Consider the following 22,455-nt stretch of genomic DNA (forward strand, 5'->3'; position numbering starts at 1 on the left):
TATCCTGTTGGTTTTGATTGCATTTCCCTGATGGCTAATGATGTCGAGCATCCTTTCATGTGTCTACTGGACATTTGTACATCATCTTCAGAGAAATGTCTAATCAAGGTCTTTGCCCATTTTTAAATCAGGCTGTCTTCTTATTATTGAGATGTAAGAATTCTTTACATATTCTAGATATAAGTCCCTTATTAGACATATGATTTATTTGCAAATATTTTCTCCCATTCTGTGTGTCATCTTTTCACTTATTTTTTTAAATATATTTTATTATGCTATTACAGTTGTCCCAATTTTCTTTTTTTCCCCTTTGTCCCCTCTGCCTGGTACGTCACTCACTTCCCTCCAGCAATCCCCACCCCTCCCTTAGTTTATGTCCATGGATCATGCATATATGTTCTTTGGCTTCTCCACTTAGTTAACTATTCTTTTTCTTTTTTTTTTTAGAGGTTCTGCTTTTATTTCTTATTTTATTTATTTATTTTTATTTTATTTTTTAGATTTTATTTATTCGTTTATTATTTTTAGAGAGAGAGGAAGGGAGGGAGAAAAAGAGGGAGAGAAACATCAATGTATGGTTGCCTCTGGCACGCCTCCAGCTGGGGACCTGGGCAGAGACCTGGCCCGCAACCCAGGCATGTGTCGTGACTGGGAATTGAACCAGTGACCATCTGGTTCGCAGGCTGGCGCTCAATCCACTGAGCCACACCAGCCAGGGCTACTTTACTATTCTTAATGTTTCCCTGTTTATTTATATTAAGATTCTTGATCCCTGCACCTTTTCCCCCTTTCTCTCCCTCCACCCTCCCAGCTGATAACCCTCCATATGATCTCCATATCTATGATTCTGTTCCTGTTCTAGTTGTTTGCTTAGTTTGTTTTTGGTTTTTTGGTGTTTTTTTTTAGATTCATTTGTTGATAATTGTGAGGTTGCTGTCATTTTACCGTTTATAGTTTTGATGTTCTTCTTCTTCTTAAATGTGTCCCTTTAACATTTCATATAATTAGGGCTTGGTGAACCTCTTTAGCTTTACCTTGCCTGGGAAGCATTTCATCTGCCCTTCCATTCTAAATGATAGCTTTGCTGGATAGAGTAATCCTGGTTTTAGGTCCTGCTTTTCACCACTTTGAATACTTCTTGCCAGTCCCTTCTCGCCTGTAAAGTCTCTTCAGAGAAATTATCTGACAGTCTTATGGGAACTCCTATGTAGGTAACTCTCTTCTTTTCTCCTGGTGTTTAGATTCTCTCTTTATTTTTAGCCTTTGGCAATTTAATTATGATGTGTCTTGGTGTGGTCCTCTTTGGGTCTAGCTTGTTTGGGACTCTCTCTGCTTTCTGGACTTGTATGTCTATTTCATTCGCCAAATTAGGGAAGTTTTCCTTCATTATTTTTTCAAATAAGTTTTCAATTTCTTGCTCTTCTTCTTTTCCTTCTGGCATCCCTATGGTTTGGATGTTGGCACGTTTAAAGTTGTCCCAGGGGCTCCTAAGCCTCTCCTCATTTTTTTTCAATTCTTGTTTCTTCATTCTGTACTGCTTGACTGTTTATTTCTTCCTTATGTTCTAAATCATTGATTTGAACCCTGGCTCCCTTCCCTTCACATTGGTTTCATGTGGGTTTTTCTTCCTTTCACTTAGCATAGCCTTCACTTCTTCCCTTATGTGTTTGCCATACTCAATCATTTCTGTGAGCATTGTTATCATCAGTGTTTTAGACTCTGCATCTCACAGGTTGGCTATCTCCTCATTGCTTAGTTCTCCCTCTGGAGCCCTGATATGCTCCCTCTTTTGGGCCATACTTCTGTCTCAACTTGACAGTCTCCTGTGTTTGACTTTGTGTCTTAGGTAGAGCTGTCACACCTTTTATGTTGTAAGGGGCAGAGCCTTAGGTATTCGTCAGTGCTGGGTGACCCGTTTCACCACCTTGTGGTGTTGTATGTGGAGGAGGGATCAGAGAGGGAACAGTGCCACTTGCTTGGCACTCGCCCCTTTTCTAGTCACTTCACCCATTTCCTGTATGTGACTGGCGCTTCTCTAGCTGTTGTCCTGGTGATGGTTCCCAGAGTGGGTGAGTTTGTGTACATTCTAGGATCATGGGTGCCCTCTAAATGGACTCTCCTGAGAGACTAGCGTTTGTTTCACAACCCCAGCCCCCACTGGTTTTCACAGCCAGAAGCAATGAGGCTTTATTTTCCCAGTGCTGGAACTATGAGCTGCGTGGTCTAGGCTGAGACTGGGATCACTCCCCAGGTGTCCCTCCCGGTTTTCATAACGTGTGACCACTCTTTCTGCAGGCAGGCTGCTGCCACTGCCTCACCATGTCCTCTCTGTCTCCCCGTCTCCACCCCTCCTACCCCTCTGGATGAGTATTACTTCTTCATATCTTTGTTTGTGGGACTTCCATGCAGCCTGGTAGTTCTAGTTGTTTTTTGTTTTGAGGTAGATGTAATCCTTGTTATGGCTGTGCAAGGAGGTGAAGTGTGGCTACCTATGCCTTGATCTTGGCTGGAAGTCCCCTTTTCACTTTCTTGATAGTGACCTTTGAAGCTGAAGGGGTTCGCAACAAGTGTCACAGAATGTGTCGTGTTACTTTGGCATGCAGACTACTTTGAGCTAAAGCCAATCAAGGCCCAAAAGACCCAGGATGAGCTTTTATACCTCCCTTTAACTGCCTAAAAGAATTTAGATAGAGGGCTTGGTCCAGAAAGAGAGCTATCACCAGAAATAACTACAAAGAGTATGGAATAAGTGTGGGAAGCTCTGAGGGAGCTCAGCAGGGCCTGTTTGTTCAAAGTCCTCTCTGTGTCCAATTGTCTCTGCATTTGTTCTTTCCATCTTCCAGTAAATTGCCTTCCTCCCCTTTGAAGTCCCAGGCCCCTACCCCTCTTCTCTTAGCTCAGGATGGTATATAAGCCTCAATTGCCTGACTGCCTGTGGGTTTCATATTCTTACGTTGCCACCTACATCCTTATATACATAATTAAATTTGTTTTCCCCATTAATCTGTCTGTTAATTTGATTATTAGACCAACCATAGAACCTAGAAGAGTAGAGAAAAAGTTTCTTCTTCCTACACAGCAGACACATTTTTCATTTGGATGCAGTCCAATCTATCTTTTTTGTTGCTTACACTTTTGGATATTTCTTTTTAGTAAATAAAGTCCTATTTGCTGTCTTTTTCTTTCCTCCAATGGCACTACCTACCATGAATTTCCCTGTCTCCTTTTTAAAATGGTTCAGTCACACATTTTGACTTAATGTTGTAAACCAACCCAAACACTCCTTAAGAGTAAAAATTGGTCCTTGAATAGCACACTCAAAGAAACAGAATTAGAATGTGAGCTCCATCACTCACCGGCAACAGGTGACAATCAGGGCGATGCCTAGAATTAGCAGAAGCCCGCCTCCTGCTGCTGCAATCACCACGGTGATAAGCTGATAGGCTAAACAGTGTTTAAAAAAAGCAGATTGGTAAGAGATAATTAATGAATACATGAATACAAAAAAAATGATTCTCCTTTTCACCCCACAACTCCTGTGCCTCAGCCGGTGACCTTGTCTTTCACTTTCTGGGCCCCAGAAAGTGGTCCTCAGCCTTAGCTCTACATTTTTTTGGTCAGAGAGCAGCAGAATTTGCCACCCCAAAATATGCCTCTTTGGCATATTTATTATTTTAGAGAAACAGGAGACATAGGAGAAGCTCTGAAAACAGTATTATTTACCCTTTTGTACGGGAGATTACATTAGAAAGGTGACCTGTACTAGGAGTAGAGCTATTAGCAGAGAGAACTTTTTACTGAGAGAGACTTACCTACAAGGCAGAGAAGTCATTGTTTACCAAACATTTCCTCTTCTCACCCTCCCATGAATTGTCTTCCCCCTTCTACAGCCCCAGAACCCTAGCCCTACCCTTAGCTCAGGAGGGTATGTTAGCTTCAATCATCTGGGCTGCCTTTTGAGTCTCATCTTGTGGGACTCCCATGGGTATGTATGTAATTAAAAAATTTTTACCTGTTAACTTATTTTATTATGGTGATATTTGAGGGTGTCAGCCAAGAACGTAAGAGGGTAGAGGGAAAATTACTTTTCCTACCCAACACTGTTTTGAGTAAAGTTCCTCTTTCGCAGTTACTCCTAGAATAACGGGTCCCAAACTGTAACTGTAGACCAGCCCCAATGACCCTTTCACCAATCCATGGTAAAAAGAGAAAAATAAAAGAGGTGTATGAATTAAAAAACAAAACAAAACCTATTCACTTTTAATCACTGTTCTGTCTTCTGAGACTCTGTTCTTCCTATTTTTGCCTCACTTAATATGTGTGCATTTTATTATGTGTAGATTATGCCTCCAGTAAAGCTGGTTTTTAAAAACTAATGGAGCACCGCTATGTTCATTGCAACATTCTTTACAATTACCAAGTGTCCATCAGTAGACGAGTAGATAAAACAACTATAGGACATTTATACAAAGAAAGTCTACTCATCTGTAAAAAAGAAGAAAATTTTACCCTTTGCAACAGCATGGATGGACCTGGAGAACATTGTGCTAAGTGAAATAGGCCAGTCAGAGAAAGACAAGTACCATATGATTTCACTCATATGTGGAATCTAATGAACAGACTGAACTAACAAGCAAAACAGAGACAAACTCATAGATGGAGAGAAGATGACAGCTAGTGAGGGGCTGGTTAGGGGGTGGAGAAATCAAGTGAAAAGGAAGAACTCATGGACATGGACAACAGTGTGGTGATTGCTGAGGGGGAGGGGGAGTATAAGGGGACTTGATGGTAATGGAAAAAAAAAAAAGATTAAATTTTTAAAAAGTGGAAAAAAAAAAACAAACCCCAAATACTAAACATCTAATGGAGATCCCTGGCCTGTGTGGCTCAGTTGGTTGAAGCACCAACATGTAAACCAAAGGGTCATGAGTTAGATTCCCAGTCAGGGCACATGCCTGGGTTGTGGGTTTGGTCCCCAGTCAGGGGCACGTGAGGCAACTGATGGGTGTTTCTCTCTCACATTGGTGTTCCTCTCCCTCTCACTCTTCCCCCCTTCCACTCTCTCCAAAATCAGTGAGCATGTCATCAAGTGAGGATTAAAAAGAAAAACAAAAACAAAAAAAACTAATGGAGAAAACATAGAATCTTTTCTTTTTTTAAAGTTTATTTTATTTTTTATTTTAGAGAGAGGGGAAAGAAGGGAGAAAGAGAAGGAGAGAAACACTGATGTGAGAGAGAAACATCGACTGGTTGCCTTCTGTATATGCCCAGACCAGGACCAAACCTGCAACCAGAACTGAACCAGCGACTTTTTGGTTTGAGGGATGATGCCCAACCAACTGAGCCACACTGCCTGGGACTAGAATCTTTTCTTGTTAACCTCTTATCCTTTGGTATTTTTGGCATTAACTGTTTCTTAGATTTTTGAACTTATAGCAATAAAGATAAAAATTCTTAATTTGGTTTTATAGGTTTTTAATTAATAAAATAAAAAGGAGGTGCCCTGGGTTAGACTCCCCATTGTATAAGAAATATTGTAACGGGGCAGAGCAAGGGTCCCCTGAAAACAGAACAACCCCCATCCTTGATTGGGGGGGAAGAGGGGAGCACATGATTCCGCATTTAAGATACATAGCATAACAATGGCAAATTAACAGCCATGCCTTCCTCAAGGGAAGAGGGCTGCCACCCAGGGTGAACTGTGTATATGACTGAGAATGCTCAGGGACTCGTGACATAGCTGGAGAGCTCATACAGCACTTGCACAAGAGGCAGAGGTGGATGCCCACACCAGCTGTTGGTGCAACACTGGGACTTTTGCCCTGACTAAAGATGGTAGCCAAAAGAAGGTAAAAGATACAGGGGAACTGGCAAAAATAGTGGACATTAACACATCACATAGGAAAGGCTGAATATGAGGTCATGCAGGAAGTTCTGGGCTGAGGATTTAAATGAGGACGGGCTTAAAGAGAAGAGAAGAAGCCACATGGCCTGGAGTAAGAGAGAGCAGGTCTGAAAGTCAGAAGTGCAGTGAGTTGCCTGAGCTGGCAGTGGGGCGTGGGGGGGACCTGCCCAGTCACCCAGACGTGAGTCTGCTTGGAGAAGATGGTGGCAGAGCTGACAGAGCTGCAGGGGACCTGCCTAGCCACCTGGATTTGTGAGAGATGCTGGGAGCTGAACTGTGACCAGGAATGCTGATCTGCAGACTTCTGCTTTCCTGAAAGATGGTACCTCTCAGTGGTGTGTTCTGAAACTGGCCTGGTTTGGCAAAGAGAGGCCGGACTGTGTCTTCTTGGGTGTTTTTAAAGGGATGGGACTTAATGGCAGAAAGCTGCCATTTATTCTAAATCTGTGTAGCCTTTAAATATACAATCTCTTTCCTTCTTCACCAAACTCTTGCATTGGGAGTCATGTTTCTTGGTGGTGGGCAATTGAACCCCACAGCTGTTCCAGAACAGCATAGGTGGGGTTCTGTAACAATATTAGTGGTTAATTAAGACCAGAGTCTGGGAATTACTGCATAAACCATGCTAGGCACTAAGTAGTCTCCTCAATACATACAAATTGAATTGAATTACCAAAAATTAGCAGTCATATTAGCAAGTACATGTTATATATAATAAACAATATTAAATTTTTAATTGATAAGTTTTATACCTGTGTATTTCTGGGAAAATAATATTTTCAAGAAAGCCCATTAAATATTCAGATCGATTTTTTTGTTGTGGAAATAAAATTGTTTTCTCAGGTTCTAAGGTCTAGAATTTTTTAAAAAAGGCCTATAGCCAGATTTTCTACAGTAAACTAAGATGGAACCATGCTCTCCAGGTCTTCAAGTAAAGTCCAAGGAAAATGCGCAGATCTCACAGCGACTATGTGATAAAAACAAACACATGCTATGCAACCACTTACCTGTCTCATGTTGGCATAAACAACACAGAAGCTTGGTTATGGTGAAAACCATGAGTATTAAGATACAGAGGAAACAGCGCCAAACCTTGGAATGAGGTAATTCTCTCCCTCACCTCCCGACACATGTATTCAAATTTCACTTTTATCAAAAGTGAAGACAAAAGACAAGTCTTGATTTTCAATTTTTCCTCATCTCCAGCAGTACCACCACCCTAAACTACAGTCAGCTCTTGACCAGACCATTGCCATTGGCCTCCCTACTCATCTTCCTGCACCCAGTCTCGCCCACTCATTTCAAAACACAAATCTGATTATGCCATTCCCAAGCTTTGAAAACCCTACAGTGAAAAGAACAAACCTACAATGGCCCCCTTTGTTTCTAAAGACCAAAGTCTAGCTCCTACTTACCCCTCCACACCAAATTCAAAATTTCCCACTCCCAGCAAGCAAACAAGCACTCATTTTAGAAGTGACCCTTACAAGTGGCTGCAGTTGTGGCAGGTTCCTCTTGGAAACAAGGGGTTTTGTCTCAGAAGACACAGACGGTGTTTTTCTTTGCTTGTGCTTTTATATGTTGCTTTTAAATAAAGAAAATAAAGTCTCATTTGCTCTTTCATTTTTCCCCACAGGCACCAACTTTCATGAACTTCCTTTTGTCTTTTTTATTTTTTTTAAGGAATCTACTGTGGAGAGATTTTGTAAAATACAACAAAACTATTTTTAAAAAGAATCCCATGGTTAGACGTCACAGCCTTGTTAAATTAACATAAATATTTCTAAGTGTTTACTCTCAGTTTTTGTATTGTCTTGTCCCAGGCCAGGACTAGTTCAGACCACATGTGGAGGAGCACTGACTGGTACACCCCTTAGTGCTTCGGAAACTTTCCTGTGCATCTGAATCACCCAGAGGGCTTGTGTAAACACAGATGCCTGATCCCCACCCAAAGGAATCTGACTCAGCAGGTCTGGGCCAGGGCCAAAGAGAGACGTGGTATCTCCAGCAAGCTTCAGGGGGATAGTGACGCCGCCGGCCTACAGACAGACTTCAGGTGGCACTGGCTTAGATTACACAAGGAGAGGAAAGAACACTGCACTGAATGCCAGATGGCCTGTGCACGTGAGCACTGAGAGAGAGCCTGGGAGGGAGTCCACCAAAATGCTCACAGAAGTAGGTGCTGCCACAAGTAGTTAATTATAGCCTCACTTTACTTTCTTCTTTGTGCTTTTCTATATTTCCCAACTTTTATTCATATGTATACACACACACACTTACAACCTCCTCTAAATGTAGAAATTGTGTATATACATATATAATTTACTTTATACATTTGTATCATTAAATTTTTTAGAAATATTCACTGGAGGATATTTTTTTATTATTGATTTTAGAGAGAGAGGAAGGGGACTGGAAAGAAAGAGAAACATAAATCAGTTGCCTCCCATATGCACCCTGACCAGGAACTCAACCTGCAACCTTTGATGTATGGGATGATGCTCCAACCAACTGAGCCACCCAGCCAGGCCAATAACATTTTTAAAAGAGGATGTCCTTTGGCAGCCATATCACTGAAAACTTGAAATAAAATTTATGGACAATATAACCCATACCTGCTGTAAAGTCAGTTCATGAACTACAAGTACTGATTTTCAATTTATTATGAGGCCACATGATGATGTACAAGTGCATGGGATTTGAATCCACACCAACTGTAACATTTATCCACTCAAAAGGTGCTCTGAAAGTTTATTTATTAAGGTGAGAGACAAGGTGATGGGTGTCATCTTAGGTTTCCTGTCTTATCCTTTCTACTTTGAAGAGATTTCCAGAATGATGAACTTGCAGTTCATAGTCTTACTTACTTATTGATATCTGTTGGCATTTCAGTCTTTCTCCAGCAATGGCTGTACCTTTTCTTTATTCTTGCAGTTTGATCCTAGGTTGATATTGCTGTCATCACTGTTGGCATTGTTCATTGAGGCAACTATTCTGAGCCTTAGCCTTTCCTAAAAACTAGTCCTGCTTATATGTTTATTTGAATGGGATCTACTAGGCTGTCTGCTCAGCCAATCCTCTTCTGGAAACTGTTCACAGTGCAGGTTACAGTGCAGGTTACAACTTGGACTTGGACTGGCTTCTGAAGAGTCAGGCTTGTCCATGTAATACCACTCCCTGGCCACAGCAGACTGGTCTGGGAGTAAACATATGATCCAAACTGCATCAATTAATTCCTTCCCAGGAATCTCAATCTGGGAAAGAGAGAGAGAGAACTTCCTTTTCCAAAATGGCTGAACCACTAACACACACTCAAAGCTGTCTGGCAAGCCTCTATCCATCACGCTCTCCGGGAAGGAGAGAAAGCCTGGGCACAGCAAAGAGCAGAGCGAGGGAGAGATGGAGACCTGTGAAAAGAAGGCCTCTGGCTTCCAGCTGCTGTAGCTCCCACAGTTCTCCTGAGGTTGGAATTCCATGACATACCCCAGGATCCTTCCAGTATATCTTTGTCACTTAAGCTACCTAGGCTTATTTACTCCAGAAGAACCTTACCCAACTGTGATATTGTGATTTGTAATAAGAAATATATATTTGGTCTTCCTTCCAGTTCCAGGCACAGAGCTCCTAAATAACCCTTAGAATTTCTTAAGTGATGACAGCCCATGAAGGTATCTTTTGTTATGTTCATGGGGTGACTTTGGAAAGTACCTAAGGAGGGAGGCCAGTGGTTAGGGGAAGCAACCTTGCGATTAGAGAGTCGAAACTTTCAGTCCCCAACTCCTGACCTCCAGGGAGGGGAGAGAGCCTGGAGGTTGAATTGATTGCCAATGACCAATGATTTAATCAGTTCTGTCTAGGTAATAAAACCTCCAGAAAAACCCACAAAGACAGAGTTCAGAGAGTTTGGGGAGAGTTATACACTTAGAGGGCACAAATGTTCTGCCCCTTCCCCACACCTTGCCCTCTGCACCTCTTCCATCTGACTGTTCCTGAGCTATACCCCTTTACAATAAACCAGTGATCTAGTAAGTAAGATGTTTCTCTGAGTTCTGTAAGCTGCTCTAGCAAATAAATCGAACCCAAGGTGGGGGCTGTAGGAACCCCTGACCTAAAGCCAGTAGGTCAGGAGGACAGGCAACAACTTGGACTTGTACTGGCTTCTGAAGAATGGGGCAGCCTTGTGGACTGAGGCCTTACCCTATGGGACCTGATGCTATCTCCAGACAGATGTATTAGAACTGAGTAATTGCTTGGCAGTGTGAAAAGAATACACATGTCGAAATTGGTATCAGAATAATACTGTGGTAGGCAGTTACACAGACACGAGCAGGACAGGATGATGGGCCAGGCACAGAAGGTCACCAGGATGGAAAGTACTGGGTGCCTATGAATGGGCAAAACTGGGAAAACAAGGACCTTGCCCCCAGGGTAACCCTTTCTCCCGTAGCATAACTCTGGTCATGTGGTTTGGACACACCGACCTTTCCTCCCTGGAGATAGCACCTAGGCCTCAGTTGTATTTCAGCTTCAGGCCCAGAAAAGCAGCAAAACCAGACAAGGGATGCCATGACCCTGGTGCTGACCAATTAGCAGAGACAATATATATTTGGTCTTCCTTCCAGTTCCAAGCACAGAGCTCCTAAAACCCTTAGAATTTCTTAGGTGATGAGAGCCCATAAAGGTGTCTTTTGTTATGTTCATGAGGTGACTTTGGAAAGTACCCTGAAAAGACACCCCTGAGAAGCTGATAAACGTTCTATTGGGATCCTCCTCTGGGACCGCCCCTAAAATTCCCACACTTAAAAGCTCTTAGGACTCTTGGCCCAGGGCACGCTCCCTCCCAGGAGCAGGGAGCACACCTTTCCCGCACCCCACTTCTCTCCCCCACCCCCCACCCCCCGGCCCCCAGCACAATTTTCCTGGCCTTTCTCTTTCTCCTAAGCTCCAAGGGCCCTTTTTTGCCTCTTTAACTTGTTTCCTGAGCCCATTTCTTCTACAGCTCACTTCTTCCACCTCTGTGACTTTCTCAATAAACTTTCTCTTATAGTTTGCCTTTGCTCTGAATTCTTCCCTAGCCAGAACTTGTTGAACCCAGGGCCGGGCGGACCCGTCGGGTCTAACACCTGGTGCTGTTCTTGCCCACCAATAGTACCACCAATATGCTTTCCTTTGGAACTTTTGAACTCATTATAGAACTTTCTAGGTGGCCACATTCGTTTTATTTTACAATTTATTCACTTCTCCACGTTCCCTCCTCGCTGAACTCATTAGTAATGTATGGTTAGCATTTTGCCTTTTAAGTCTTTCCATTCCTCTTGCATCGTCTTTCCTTTACAATCTCCGTCCATGGCTTTTCTTTTTCCTGTCTTCTGTGCCTTTGAAACATGCCTTTCTCTCATATCCAGGCTATGTGTGGCCACACCCAAGAGCAGACACACAGCAGCGTTTCCCTGCTGCCTTCTCATTCTGACGTAAAGTGAGGCCACTCAAAACTGAGACATTTGCTTCTAGCTGAATGAGAGACTTCCAGCTGATTCTAGATAATTAATTCTCCCTTTTCCTCCTAAGCCGTTTAGCACTGTTTTTCTGGATGTTTGTTATGAGTGACTACTGTTAACATACAGCACTTGCACTGGCATGAGTCTTTTTCAGCCTGATGCAGCAACAGAGTGAACACAGTTAAAAGATACTTTATACACCTGCCACTGACTGTAGGCAGGGGCAGGAAGACAATGCAGAGAGATCGTTAAGTAGAGGTTCTGGTTTTGCTGGAAGAGGACCATACATGCGGGAACCAGGCTCTAACTCCTCACTGGCCATGCTGGGAGGCCGGTGTGAAAGGATGAGCTACAGAACGGCAGGTTGTGAATATGAAAGAGGAATGGATAAACATCTGCAGCCAGTCAAAGGTAATACAGGAAAATTATGTGATCTCTATGATCACAAAATGGCAATAACCACAAAAGTGCTTAGAGGATGGGACTATTAAAAAAACTTTAAAAGGGTAATAAGAGGGAAATGGTTAAATAAATTATGGTAATTCACAGAAAAGTGACATTATAAAATCATGTTGATGAAAATGTTGCACAATTTACTAGACTTAAAAGCAGGTTGCAAAACAGTATATTCTGTGAGACCCAATTTCTGTTTAAAAGATACATACATACCACTGGAAAGATATTTAATACTAGCTGCTTTTCAAACTTGAAAATACATACAAATTTGCATATTGACCAAATCTAGGGGTCCAGTTAAAATTCAGATTCTGACTGTAATCAAAACTGTCTGGTACTAGCAGAACAACAGACATACACATCAATGGAACAGAATAGAGAGCCCAGAAATAAACCCAGGTCGATATGGTCAACTAATATTTGACAAAGGGGGAAGGAACATTAAATGGAATGAAAAGAGCCTCTTCAACAAATGGTGCTGGGAGCACTGGACAGGGACATGCAAAAAAATGAAACTAGACCACCAACTTACACCGTACACCAGGGTAAACTAAAGATGGATCAAAGACTTATATATAAGCCGTGGCACCATAAAAGTCCTAGAGGAAAACATAGACAGGAAAATTTCAGATATCCCACGTAGCAATATTTTCACCAATATATCTCCTAAGGCAAGGGAAATAAAGGAAAGAATAAACAAATGGGACTACATCAAACTAAAGAGTTTCTGCTCAGCAAAAGAAAACATCAGCAAGAAGAAAAGGTAACCAATCCTATGGGAAAACATATTTGCCAATGATACCTCAGACAAGAAATTGATCTCCAAAATATATAAAGAACTTATACATCTCAACACTAAGAAGACAGACAACTGAATTAAAAAATGGGCAAAGGACCTGAACAAACACTTCTCCAAAAAGGACATAGAGAGGGTCAATAGGCATATGGAAGAATGCTCAACATCACTAGGCATCAGAGAGACGCAAATAAAAACCACAATGAGCTACCACTTCACACTGGTCAGAATGCCCATGATCAACAAACCAACAAACAAGTGCTGGTGAGGATGTGGAGAAAAGGGAACCCTAGTGCACTGTTGGTGGGAATGCAGACTGGAGCAGCCACTATGGAAAACAGTATGGAATTTCCTTAAAAAACTAAAAATGGAACTGCCTTTTGATCCAGCAACTCCATTGCTAGGTTTATACCTGAAAAATCCTGAAATACCAATTCAAAAGAACCTATGCACCCCTATGTTCATAGCAACTCTATTTGCAATAGCAAAGTGCTGGAAACAACTGAAGTGCCTATCTGTAGATGAGTGGATCAAAAAACTACCTCAAAACTAGAGACAACCAGAAGTTCCAGAAAATCAAGCTGCATGGAAGTCCAACAAACAAAGATGTAAAGAAGAAATACTCATCCAGACAGGTAGGAGGGGCAGAGCCGGGGTGGAGAGGACACAGTGTGATGGTGGCAGCAGTGGTGGCAGCAGCAGGCCAGCAGAAAACGTAGTCACACGTTTTTAAAAGTAGGGAGGGACATCTGTGAAGTGCTCCCAGCACCAGATCAGAACGCACAGCTCATGGTCCCAGTGCCGGGGGGAAAAAAGCCTCATTGCTTCTGACTGTGCAAACCAGTGGGGGTTGGGGCAGAGGAAGAAACTGCCCCAGTGTCTCAGCAGAGTCCACTTGTTTAAAGGGTCCCCATGGTCCTAGAACGTCCACAGACCCACCCACTCTGGGAACAACGACCAGGGCAACAGCTAGAGGTGCCAGGCCCATATGGGAGTGGTAGAAGTGCCTGGAAATGGGGTGAGTGCTGAGCAAGTGGTATTGTTCCTTTTCAGACCCCTTCCCCACACACAGCGCCACAACATGGTAAAACAGGTCACCCCGTACTGAAGAATACCTAAGGCTCTGCCCCTTACAACATAACAGGTGCAACAGCTCTACCTAAGACACAGAGGCAAACAAACACAGGAGCCTGTCAAGATGAGGAGACAGAGAAGTATAGCCCAAAAGAGGGAACAGATCAAGGTTACAGAGGGAGAACTAAGAGATGAGGAGATAGCCAACCTAACATATGAGGAGATGGCCAACCTAACAGATGCAGAGTTCAAAACACTGGTGATAAAGATGCTCACAGACCTGACAGATATGTTTAGTATAGCAGACGCATAAGAGAAGAAGTGAAGGCTATGCTAAATGAAGTGAAGGAAAATCCACACAAAACAAATGGTGACGGGAAGGAAACTGGAGTTCAAATCAATGACATGGAATATAAGGAAGAAAAAAAAAGGCAACCAGTACAGGAGGAGAAAACAAGAACTGAAAAAAATAAGGAGAGGCTTAGGAACCTCTGGAACAACTTTAAACATACCAACATCCAAATCACAGGGGTGCCAAAAAAAGAGAAAGAGCAAGAAATGGAAAACTTATGTGAAAAAACAATGAGGAAAACTTATCAAATTTGGGGAAAGAAATAGACATACAAGTCCAGGAAGCACAGAGAGTCCCAAACAAGCTAGACCCAAAGAGGACCACACCAAGACACATCATAATTAAAATGCCAAAGGTTAAAGATAAAGAGAGAATCTTAAAAGCAGCAAGAGAAAAGCAGAGAGTTACCTAAAAAGGGGTGCCTTTAAGACTGTCAGATTTCTCAGAAGAAGCTTTGCAGGCAAGAAGAGACTGACAAGGAGTATTCAATGTGATGAAAAGCAAGGACCTACAACCAAGATTACTCTATCCAGCAAAATTATTATTTAGAATGGAAGGACAGATGAAATACTTCCCACAAAAGGTAAAGGTAAAGGAGTTGATCATCACCAAGCCATTATTGTATGAAATGTTAAAGGGACTTATTTAAGAAAAAGAAGATCAAAATTATGAACATTAAAATGACAACAAACTCACAACTATCAACAACTAAATCTAAAAAATAAAAACAAAATCCAACTAAGCAAACCAGAACAGGAAGAGAATCATAGGTATGGAGATCATTTGGAGAGTTATCAGCTGGAAGGGGGAAGGGGGAGAAATGGGGAAATGCTGCAGGGATTAAGAAGCATAATTGGTTGGCACAAAATAGACAGAGGGAAGTAAAGAATAATATAGGAAAGGGGGAAGCCAGAGAACTTATATGCACAACTCATGGACGTGAACTAAGGGGACTGGGATTACTGGAGGGAAAGGGGAGTACTGGGCAGAGGGGAGCAAAGGGAAAAAATTGGGACTACTGTAACAACATAATCAGTAAAATATACTTAAAAGAATAACTGTGGTACATTTACACAATGGAATACTATGCAGCAGAAAAAAAGAAGAAACTCCTACCATTTGGAACAACATGGATGGAACTAGAGAGAATTATGCTTAGTCAAATAAGCCAAGCAACAAAAGACAAATACCATAATGCTATATACAGGAAACTAATGAACAACACAAACAAACGAGCAAAATTGAACCAGACACATGTATACAAGGAGCAGACTAACAGTGACAAGGGGAGAGGTGGGAGGGAGAAAAGGGGGTAAGAAGGGGAAGGGTTTAGTCAAGGAACATGTATAAATGACCCATGGACATGGACAACGGGGTGGGAATTGACTGTGGGAGAAGGGCTGGGCGGGGCAAAGGGAAGTAATGGGGAAAAAAGTGGGACAACTGTAACAGAAAAACAATTTAAAAGAAATGTGAGATGAAAAAAAAATTCAGATTCTGATTCAGTAGGTCTGTGGTGGAGGCCTGAAATGCTGCATTCAGCAAGCTCCTATTACCAGCAAGGATATAGACCGGGGTATTAACAGTGATGTTTAATGAATGACGAGACTGTTTATTTTAGCTTTCTTCTTCCCTTAATTTATATTTATTTTCTAATTAATTTGAGTCCAAATTAAAATCAATGGATATGTGTTAATTTTGTTATGAAAAAAATTTTCTTTTAAAAAGAGAAAAAGGTGAAGCAAGCCAAGATGTCACGGGAGATGTAATAAAACTGTGAGGAGGAACCAAGACAACATTCAAGTAAAGGGGGGGAATATGTGCGCTTAAGAACAGGGTGGAGGGACAGGGAAAGGAAGGGAGGGACACCTCTGATAACAAGCCTGTAAGATAATTCTGGGGCCATTGGGCAAGTGGTACAGGAATTGTTGGAATCTGGAGTATAAACAGAGACTTTTTATATATGGAAATAAAATAAAAAGGACAGTGGTGATGAGACAGGGGCAAACCTGAGCTGCTCAGGTGTGGGTGGCCCTGCCAGGTGCACATGGGAGTCCAACTGGGCCCACACTACCTCAGGGACTAAAAAGCTTGAAGAAAGGGTTTGTTCTGCCTTTTCCAGTTTGAAGAATAGCCTCTATGAGGAACAAGAAGTGCAATCTGGACACAACTAAAAAGCTAGAGGAAACTTTTAGAAAGACAGGTCATACATAGGTTATGCCTGAACGCAGAATAAAGTACAGTTGGATGACTCCAGGAATGAAGGAGGAAGGAATCTCAAGACCGTGGCTTGGTGGAAAAAGCTGGGGCTCTCTCACCTTTGAGTTTGGGTAGAATGTGTGCCCCAAGAATGCACAGAGAACAAGCATTTGTTATCTACAAAAAAATCCAGCCTAACCACAGCCCCAAGAAGGCACCCATTGCCTTGCCTTTAAGTGACAGCAGAAACGAGAGTGTTGAGTATTAAGAGCCCTATCCTTCAACACAAAACACTGAGTGACAAGCCATGCACTTCACAAGGCACCGTCATCACAGATGGGGATGAAGTTCAGGAGTTCCCCATTCCTTAACCAACACCCAGGGCTGGTCTGAGGCCTCAGGGAAAGGGGCAGGTGGCAGGCGTTATTTGTTATCAGCCACTATTAGTTGCTAGGCAACACTAAAACTAATAGAGATATCAAAGTCATCAAGTGGTATTTACAACATCATCACTGAGTTAACAGAAATCACCAACAAAAGGTGGCTGGAAGCCAGCCTACATCCAGGTAGGAGTGTGCCCCCTGCTGGTCATGACAGCGACTTGTATAAACACAAAGGAAAAAGAAGTCTCAGAATCAGAGAGAAATTCCGGCTACTTCCAAGACTCCACTACACGTAAAGAAATCACAGAATAGTCAATGGATGTAGGGGTTTATCATTTCCAGACATACATAGTATTTAATGATCGCCAGGAAAAAAAAATCACTAACTGCCACTTAGAACAATGCCCTGTGCTCACTCCCCTTTCCCTCACCCTCCACAGGGCTTTCTCCTACGTCCATGTTCGCTCCATGGACCATTCGTCCATTCACTGAGAAAGAGGAAGCATTCTCTGGTAAAAAAAAAACTATGTAGGAAACTGTTTGACTAAAGTAGGTCTGAGGTACTAGCTCACTCTGTGAGTCTGTCAGGGCCCAGAGGCCCCAGGAAGACCTGGCAGACGGCCTCTCTCCCCTCCTGCTCCTGGCTCAACCCCAGAGCTGCTGCAGCTCCACACTTCTCATCTATCTTTTTTCTTTTTTTAACCCTCACCGGAGGATATGTTTATTGATTTTAGAGGGAGAGGAAGTGGGGGGGGGGGGGGGAACATCAACCAGGTGCCTCCCATATGCACCCCAACCAGGAACTGAAAGCGCAACCTTCTGGTGCACGGGACAGAGCTCCAACCCAGCCACCTCAGCCGGGGCACCTCACCTGTCTTGCTAATTCATTCATTCTTTGCCATCTGATGAGACTGTATTCCAATAAGTTCCTTGCAAATGGTATACAACTCAGTTGTACCTCCTCCCTCACTTAAACTACTCTATTAATTATACTATCCAAGCCTCTCTGTTTTTAATACTTCTAATGTCGTAGGTTAAGGTCCGCAGGCTGTGGTGTAATCACTACTGTGAGCCCTAAAACCACGTCTTCTAAAAGACTATACCCTTTAGATCTAGCATTCCAGCATTTGGTGAACAGATCTTTTTTAAAACTATTTTTTAAATTGATTATGCTATTGCAGTTGTCCTCATTTTCCCCCTTTGGCCCCCTCCACCCAGCCCCCGACTTCCTCAGGCAATTCCTCCACCATTGTTCATCTCTATGGGTCATGCATATAAGTTCTTCCCTACTCCATTTCCTATACTGTACTTTACATCCCCATGGCTATTCTGTAACTACCTGTTTGTATTTCTTAGTCCCCTCACCTCTTCATCCATTCTCCATCACCACCACCCCCCAATCTGGTGACCATCAAAACGCTCTCCATATCCATGATCCTCTGTTCTTCTTTTTTGCTTAGTTTGTGTTTTAGATTCAATTGTTGATAGATATGTATTTATTGCCTTTTATGGTTCATGGTTTTGATCTTTTTCTTAAATAATTTCCTTTAACATTTCATATAATAAAGGTTTGGTAATGATGAACTCTTAGTTTTTTCTTGTCTGGGAAGTTCGTTATCTGACTTTTGATTCTAAATGATAGCTTTGCTGGGTAGAGCAATCTTGGCTGTAGGTCCCTGCTTTTCATGACTTTGAATATGTCTTGCCAATCCCTTCTAGCTTGCAAAGTTTCTTTTGAGAAATCAGCTAACAGTCTTATGGAAACTCCCTTGCAGAAAACTTATTTTCTTTTGCTGCATTTAAGATTCTCCATTTATCTTGAAGCTTTGGCATTTTAATTTGATATGTCTTGGAGTGGGCCTCTTTGCATCTACCTTGTTTGGGACGCTGTGCTTCCCGGACTTGCATGTCTATTTCCTTCACAAAATTAGAAAAGTTTTCTTTCATTATTTTTTCAAATAAGTTTTGAATTTCTTGCTCTTCCTCTTCTCCTTCTGGCACCCCTATGATTTGTATGTTGGTATGTTTAACATTGTCTCACAGGTTCCTAACCCTCTCATTTTTTTCAATTCTTGTTTCTTCTTTCTGTTCCGGGGGAATGTTTATTTTTTCCTTTTGGTCCAAATCATTGATTTTAATCCCCGCTTCCTTCCCATCACTGTTGGTTCCCTGTATATTTTTCTTTATTTCACTTTGTGCAGCCTTCACCTATTCCTTTATTTTGTGGCCGGACTCAATCATTTCTCTGAGCATCCTGATCACCAGTGTTTTGAATTCTGCATCCGATAGGTTGGCCATCTCTGTTTCATTTCATTCTTTTTCTGGGGTTTTGTTCTGTTCTTTCACTTGGGCCATATTTCCTTGCCTCCTCAATTTGGCACGCTCCCTGTGTTAGTTTCTGTGTATTGCATGGAGCTGCTTTGACTCTGTATCTTAGTAATATGGCCTAATGTAGTAGGTGTCCTGTAGGGTCCAGTAGCACAGCATCCCCTATCACCCAAGCTGGGTACTCGAGTTGCACCCTCAGTGTGGGCTGAGTACACCCTCCTCTTGTAATTAGCCTTGGTTGCTGTTGGCAGGTCAATGGGAGGGATTAACTCAGGCCAGTCAGCTGCAAGGACTGGCTGTGACCACTGACCACCAACTTCTGCCCTCCACGGAGAATCAGCTGTGCAGGGGCAGGGTGGTGGTGCTCTGACGTGGGTGTAACTGTCCACTGTGTGCGCTGGCCCTGGGCTTTCCTAGGTGGTGCACGCCAAGGTCAGCACCCACCTCTGTTTTGCTCCAGCTGTTTTTTCAACCAACTCAATCCTTGCTGGTTTTTGTAGCCAGAAGTTATGGGGACTTATCTTCCTGGCACTGGAATCCTGGGCTGGTAGGCTTGGTATATGGCTGAGACTCCTTGCTCCTGAGATATCCCTCCCAAATTTTTATCCACACACTTGGATGTGGGACCAGCCTGTTCCTTGTTTTGCCCCTCCTACCAGTTGGATGGAAGTGGTTTCTTTAATTCCGTAGTTGTCAGGATTGCATTCAACTTGATTTCTGATGGTTCTGAGTGATGGTTGTTCTATGCTTTAGTTGTAATTTTGATGTGGTTGTGCAAGGAGGTGAGCCATGTTTGCCTATGCCACAATCAAGACTGGAAGTCTTCAGATATCCTCTATGTGTTGCCTTACTCTCAGCCTTCATTTTCCATATTGAAAAGTCCCAGCCTTTTTCTGGTTTATTCTTGTGTGCAAGACATTCCTCCCTCTGGTCTGTTTAAGGACACTCTATGTTCAGGCAAGTTACTGAACCTGATGAGGGGGTCAAGGGAACCCCTAACTTATAGCTGGCTGGTCACAGGTGCTGGAGGCCTGGAGTTGGGACTGGTATCTGAAGTGGGCAGCAATCTTGTGGGAATGAGCTCTTAACCTGTGAGGTCTGAACTAACTCTGGAGTGTGAGAATTGCTTGGTGTGAGGAAACTGCCCCCATATTTGGTGTTAGAAGTGTTGTGAGCAAAAATCAGCTCACAGTAACATGAACAGCCTTCGGCGCATGACGACATGGGTCCACCATAATGAATGTTTGTACTTCTGTTGTTCCAGTGACTACTGAAGATGATGGGGTTATTTACTGCACCACTTAGTGACCTCAGGCTGCTATTTTCTAAAAACACAAACATTAATTCTGTGGGCTCCTCCCTCTCTATTCAGTATAACTCTAATGATAGTTGCTTCTAGAAGTACTTCCCTAGTCTTTCTCTTAGGCTGTCTACTGTAACCTCTTACTAGTTTGCAGGCAGGACCAATCAGATGACTAAAGGTACCAGTAACCCTAGCTGGGTATGTAATTCTGAATCTCTAGAGTCTGGCCTGAGAGTGGCTCCACGCTCAGTACACCAAGAGAGTGTGTTGTCATTTTTATACTCAGGACTGAATGTTTTATTTTATTATTTTATTTAATTTATTATTTATGCTTAAAAAAGTACATAATGAAACTTATTAAAAGAAAGCTTTATGAGCAAAGAAAATAACATTGAGGGTATACAATGCAAGGTACACCACTGGGGAATAGAAACCGTGGGCTCTCATATACATTAAATTTCAAAATGTCTACTTTTGGTCTCAGTAAACTTAGAATATGGACAGTTGGCATGTTTATGTATAGAATATAGGACAAAGCTATCCTAAAATGAAGTATTGAGTGTTACTATTCCTATTCCATCCTATATCCCAGAATATTTTTCCTAATTTTTTAGGGTGATTTCAATTTATCAGGTTTCCATGTAAGAAAATGTCAGTCAAAGTGACCTTAAATAAACCACACTCGCTTTTCTCCAAGTGTAAAATGCAACACATACACAGCTACCACCACCCTACCCTGCGTACTCCAGGGAGCGTGAGCATCAGCCAGCAGCGCCTCCAAGCCTGTCTCAGGCACTGAGCCCCAGCTGTGACTGCACTGGAGTCCCTAACTCCCCACGTTCTCCCTGTCCAGTCCGTTGTCCTCATTGCATCCTGACTCGATTTTCTCATTCAAACTGCCTTCCTGCGCTAAGACCTCCAGTTACACAATGGACACTGACTAGAGTCTATTCTCTCGGGCTAGCCACCCCACACCCAACAGTTTGGTCCCCTCCACTCTGCCAACCTAGTCTGCCACTCTCCTCGCTCCTCTCCCTCTGTCCTCAGCCACACACATGCACTGTCCCGGAATACCATGGGCCCAGGCTGCCCGGAGACCTTTAAGTTTTTCCTTCTTCCTCCATACATACCAATCAAAGTCTTCCAAAACCTCCAAAATCATCCCCTCCAAGAACTCAGGAGGTTCTTCTATTCTCCTTAGGTGGGGCCCCTCCCTCCTTGCCTCACATCTCACACCTAATTTACTGTACTCACACTCCACTGTCAGGGCTATTCAGGGATGCGTTGATGTCCCCTACCAGACCTTGAGCCCCTGGAGAGCACTCTGCTTTCCACATACCTTCCAGCACAGCAGCCTAGAAGGCTGCGATCAGGACTGAGGGGAAGAGGGGAAGATGGACCCTGCTCCTTACTGCGCCGGTACCTCTGCCGCTGGGAACTTGAGCCTCTGCATACTTACGGTTTCCACAGTTGAGACCACCAAGGCCAAATGGGCAACTGCAAGTCAACAAAGAAAAAGTTCAAGAATTAGTCTCAAATCCCAAAAGAAATCATTGAGGCAATTTACTAAGTAATTTCTAAATAACGTTTGTAACAAATTAATCAGAATAAATGAACATGGAGCCTACCTCATACAGGTTTCATTTTCAAGCCTGTATCCATCTTCACATGCTGAAAGAGAAAAGGACAGTCCATGAATATGTCTATCTCCCTCAGCCCAAACTGACAGTTAATTAAATGCCAGCCACCCTCAAGACTACAAGAATATTCTAGAACCAGAAGGCCAGAAGTAGCTTTAGAATTATCTATTATCTGGGCTAAATATTGTTGTCAATTCAATTCGTAATTAAAAAAGAATTGTTTTTTCTTAACCTCTGTGGCTCTGTTTCCCATCTATTGAGTAAATCATAATAATAATACTTACCTTATACTTTCTTGGAGGGGATTAAGTAAAATAAGGCATGCAAATGGCTTAGCACAGTGCCTGACACATACTGACCACCAAATAAATGTTTTAAATTATTTTCCAGTAAATGCAATGCTCTTTGGAAGTCCTCTGTGGTCCTATGTGTAACATCATATACACAGAGAAGTGCTTCACCTTCTTTAAGTCAAACATTTAACCTGCTGCTGGCTCTAGTGGCCACCACCCCACCCCCCT

The 22,455-nt window shown here is 42.6% G+C and overlaps 1 protein-coding gene across 1 annotated transcript in view; it reads right to left on the reverse strand.

The window, feature by feature from the left end:
- The window catches only part of HEG1 (heart development protein with EGF like domains 1), a 95,441-nt gene that overhangs the window by 10,220 nt on the left and 62,766 nt on the right, over window positions 1-22,455 (reverse strand). Inside the window, exons 14-16 of the mRNA XM_090277781.1 lie at window positions 21,923-21,965; window positions 21,754-21,791; window positions 3,357-3,444 (exon numbers count right to left, since the gene is read on the reverse strand). Of these exons, the coding sequence (XP_090133907.1) occupies window positions 3,357-3,444; window positions 21,754-21,791; window positions 21,923-21,965 (169 nt within the window). The remainder of the gene's footprint in view (window positions 1-3,356; window positions 3,445-21,753; window positions 21,792-21,922; window positions 21,966-22,455) is intronic.

This window comes from Furipterus horrens, unplaced genomic scaffold (genome assembly GCF_987537825.1).
Source record: "Furipterus horrens unplaced genomic scaffold, mFurHor1.1.pri manual_scaffold_1, whole genome shotgun sequence".
In the NCBI taxonomy this organism is placed as follows: domain Eukaryota; kingdom Metazoa; phylum Chordata; class Mammalia; order Chiroptera; family Furipteridae; genus Furipterus; species Furipterus horrens.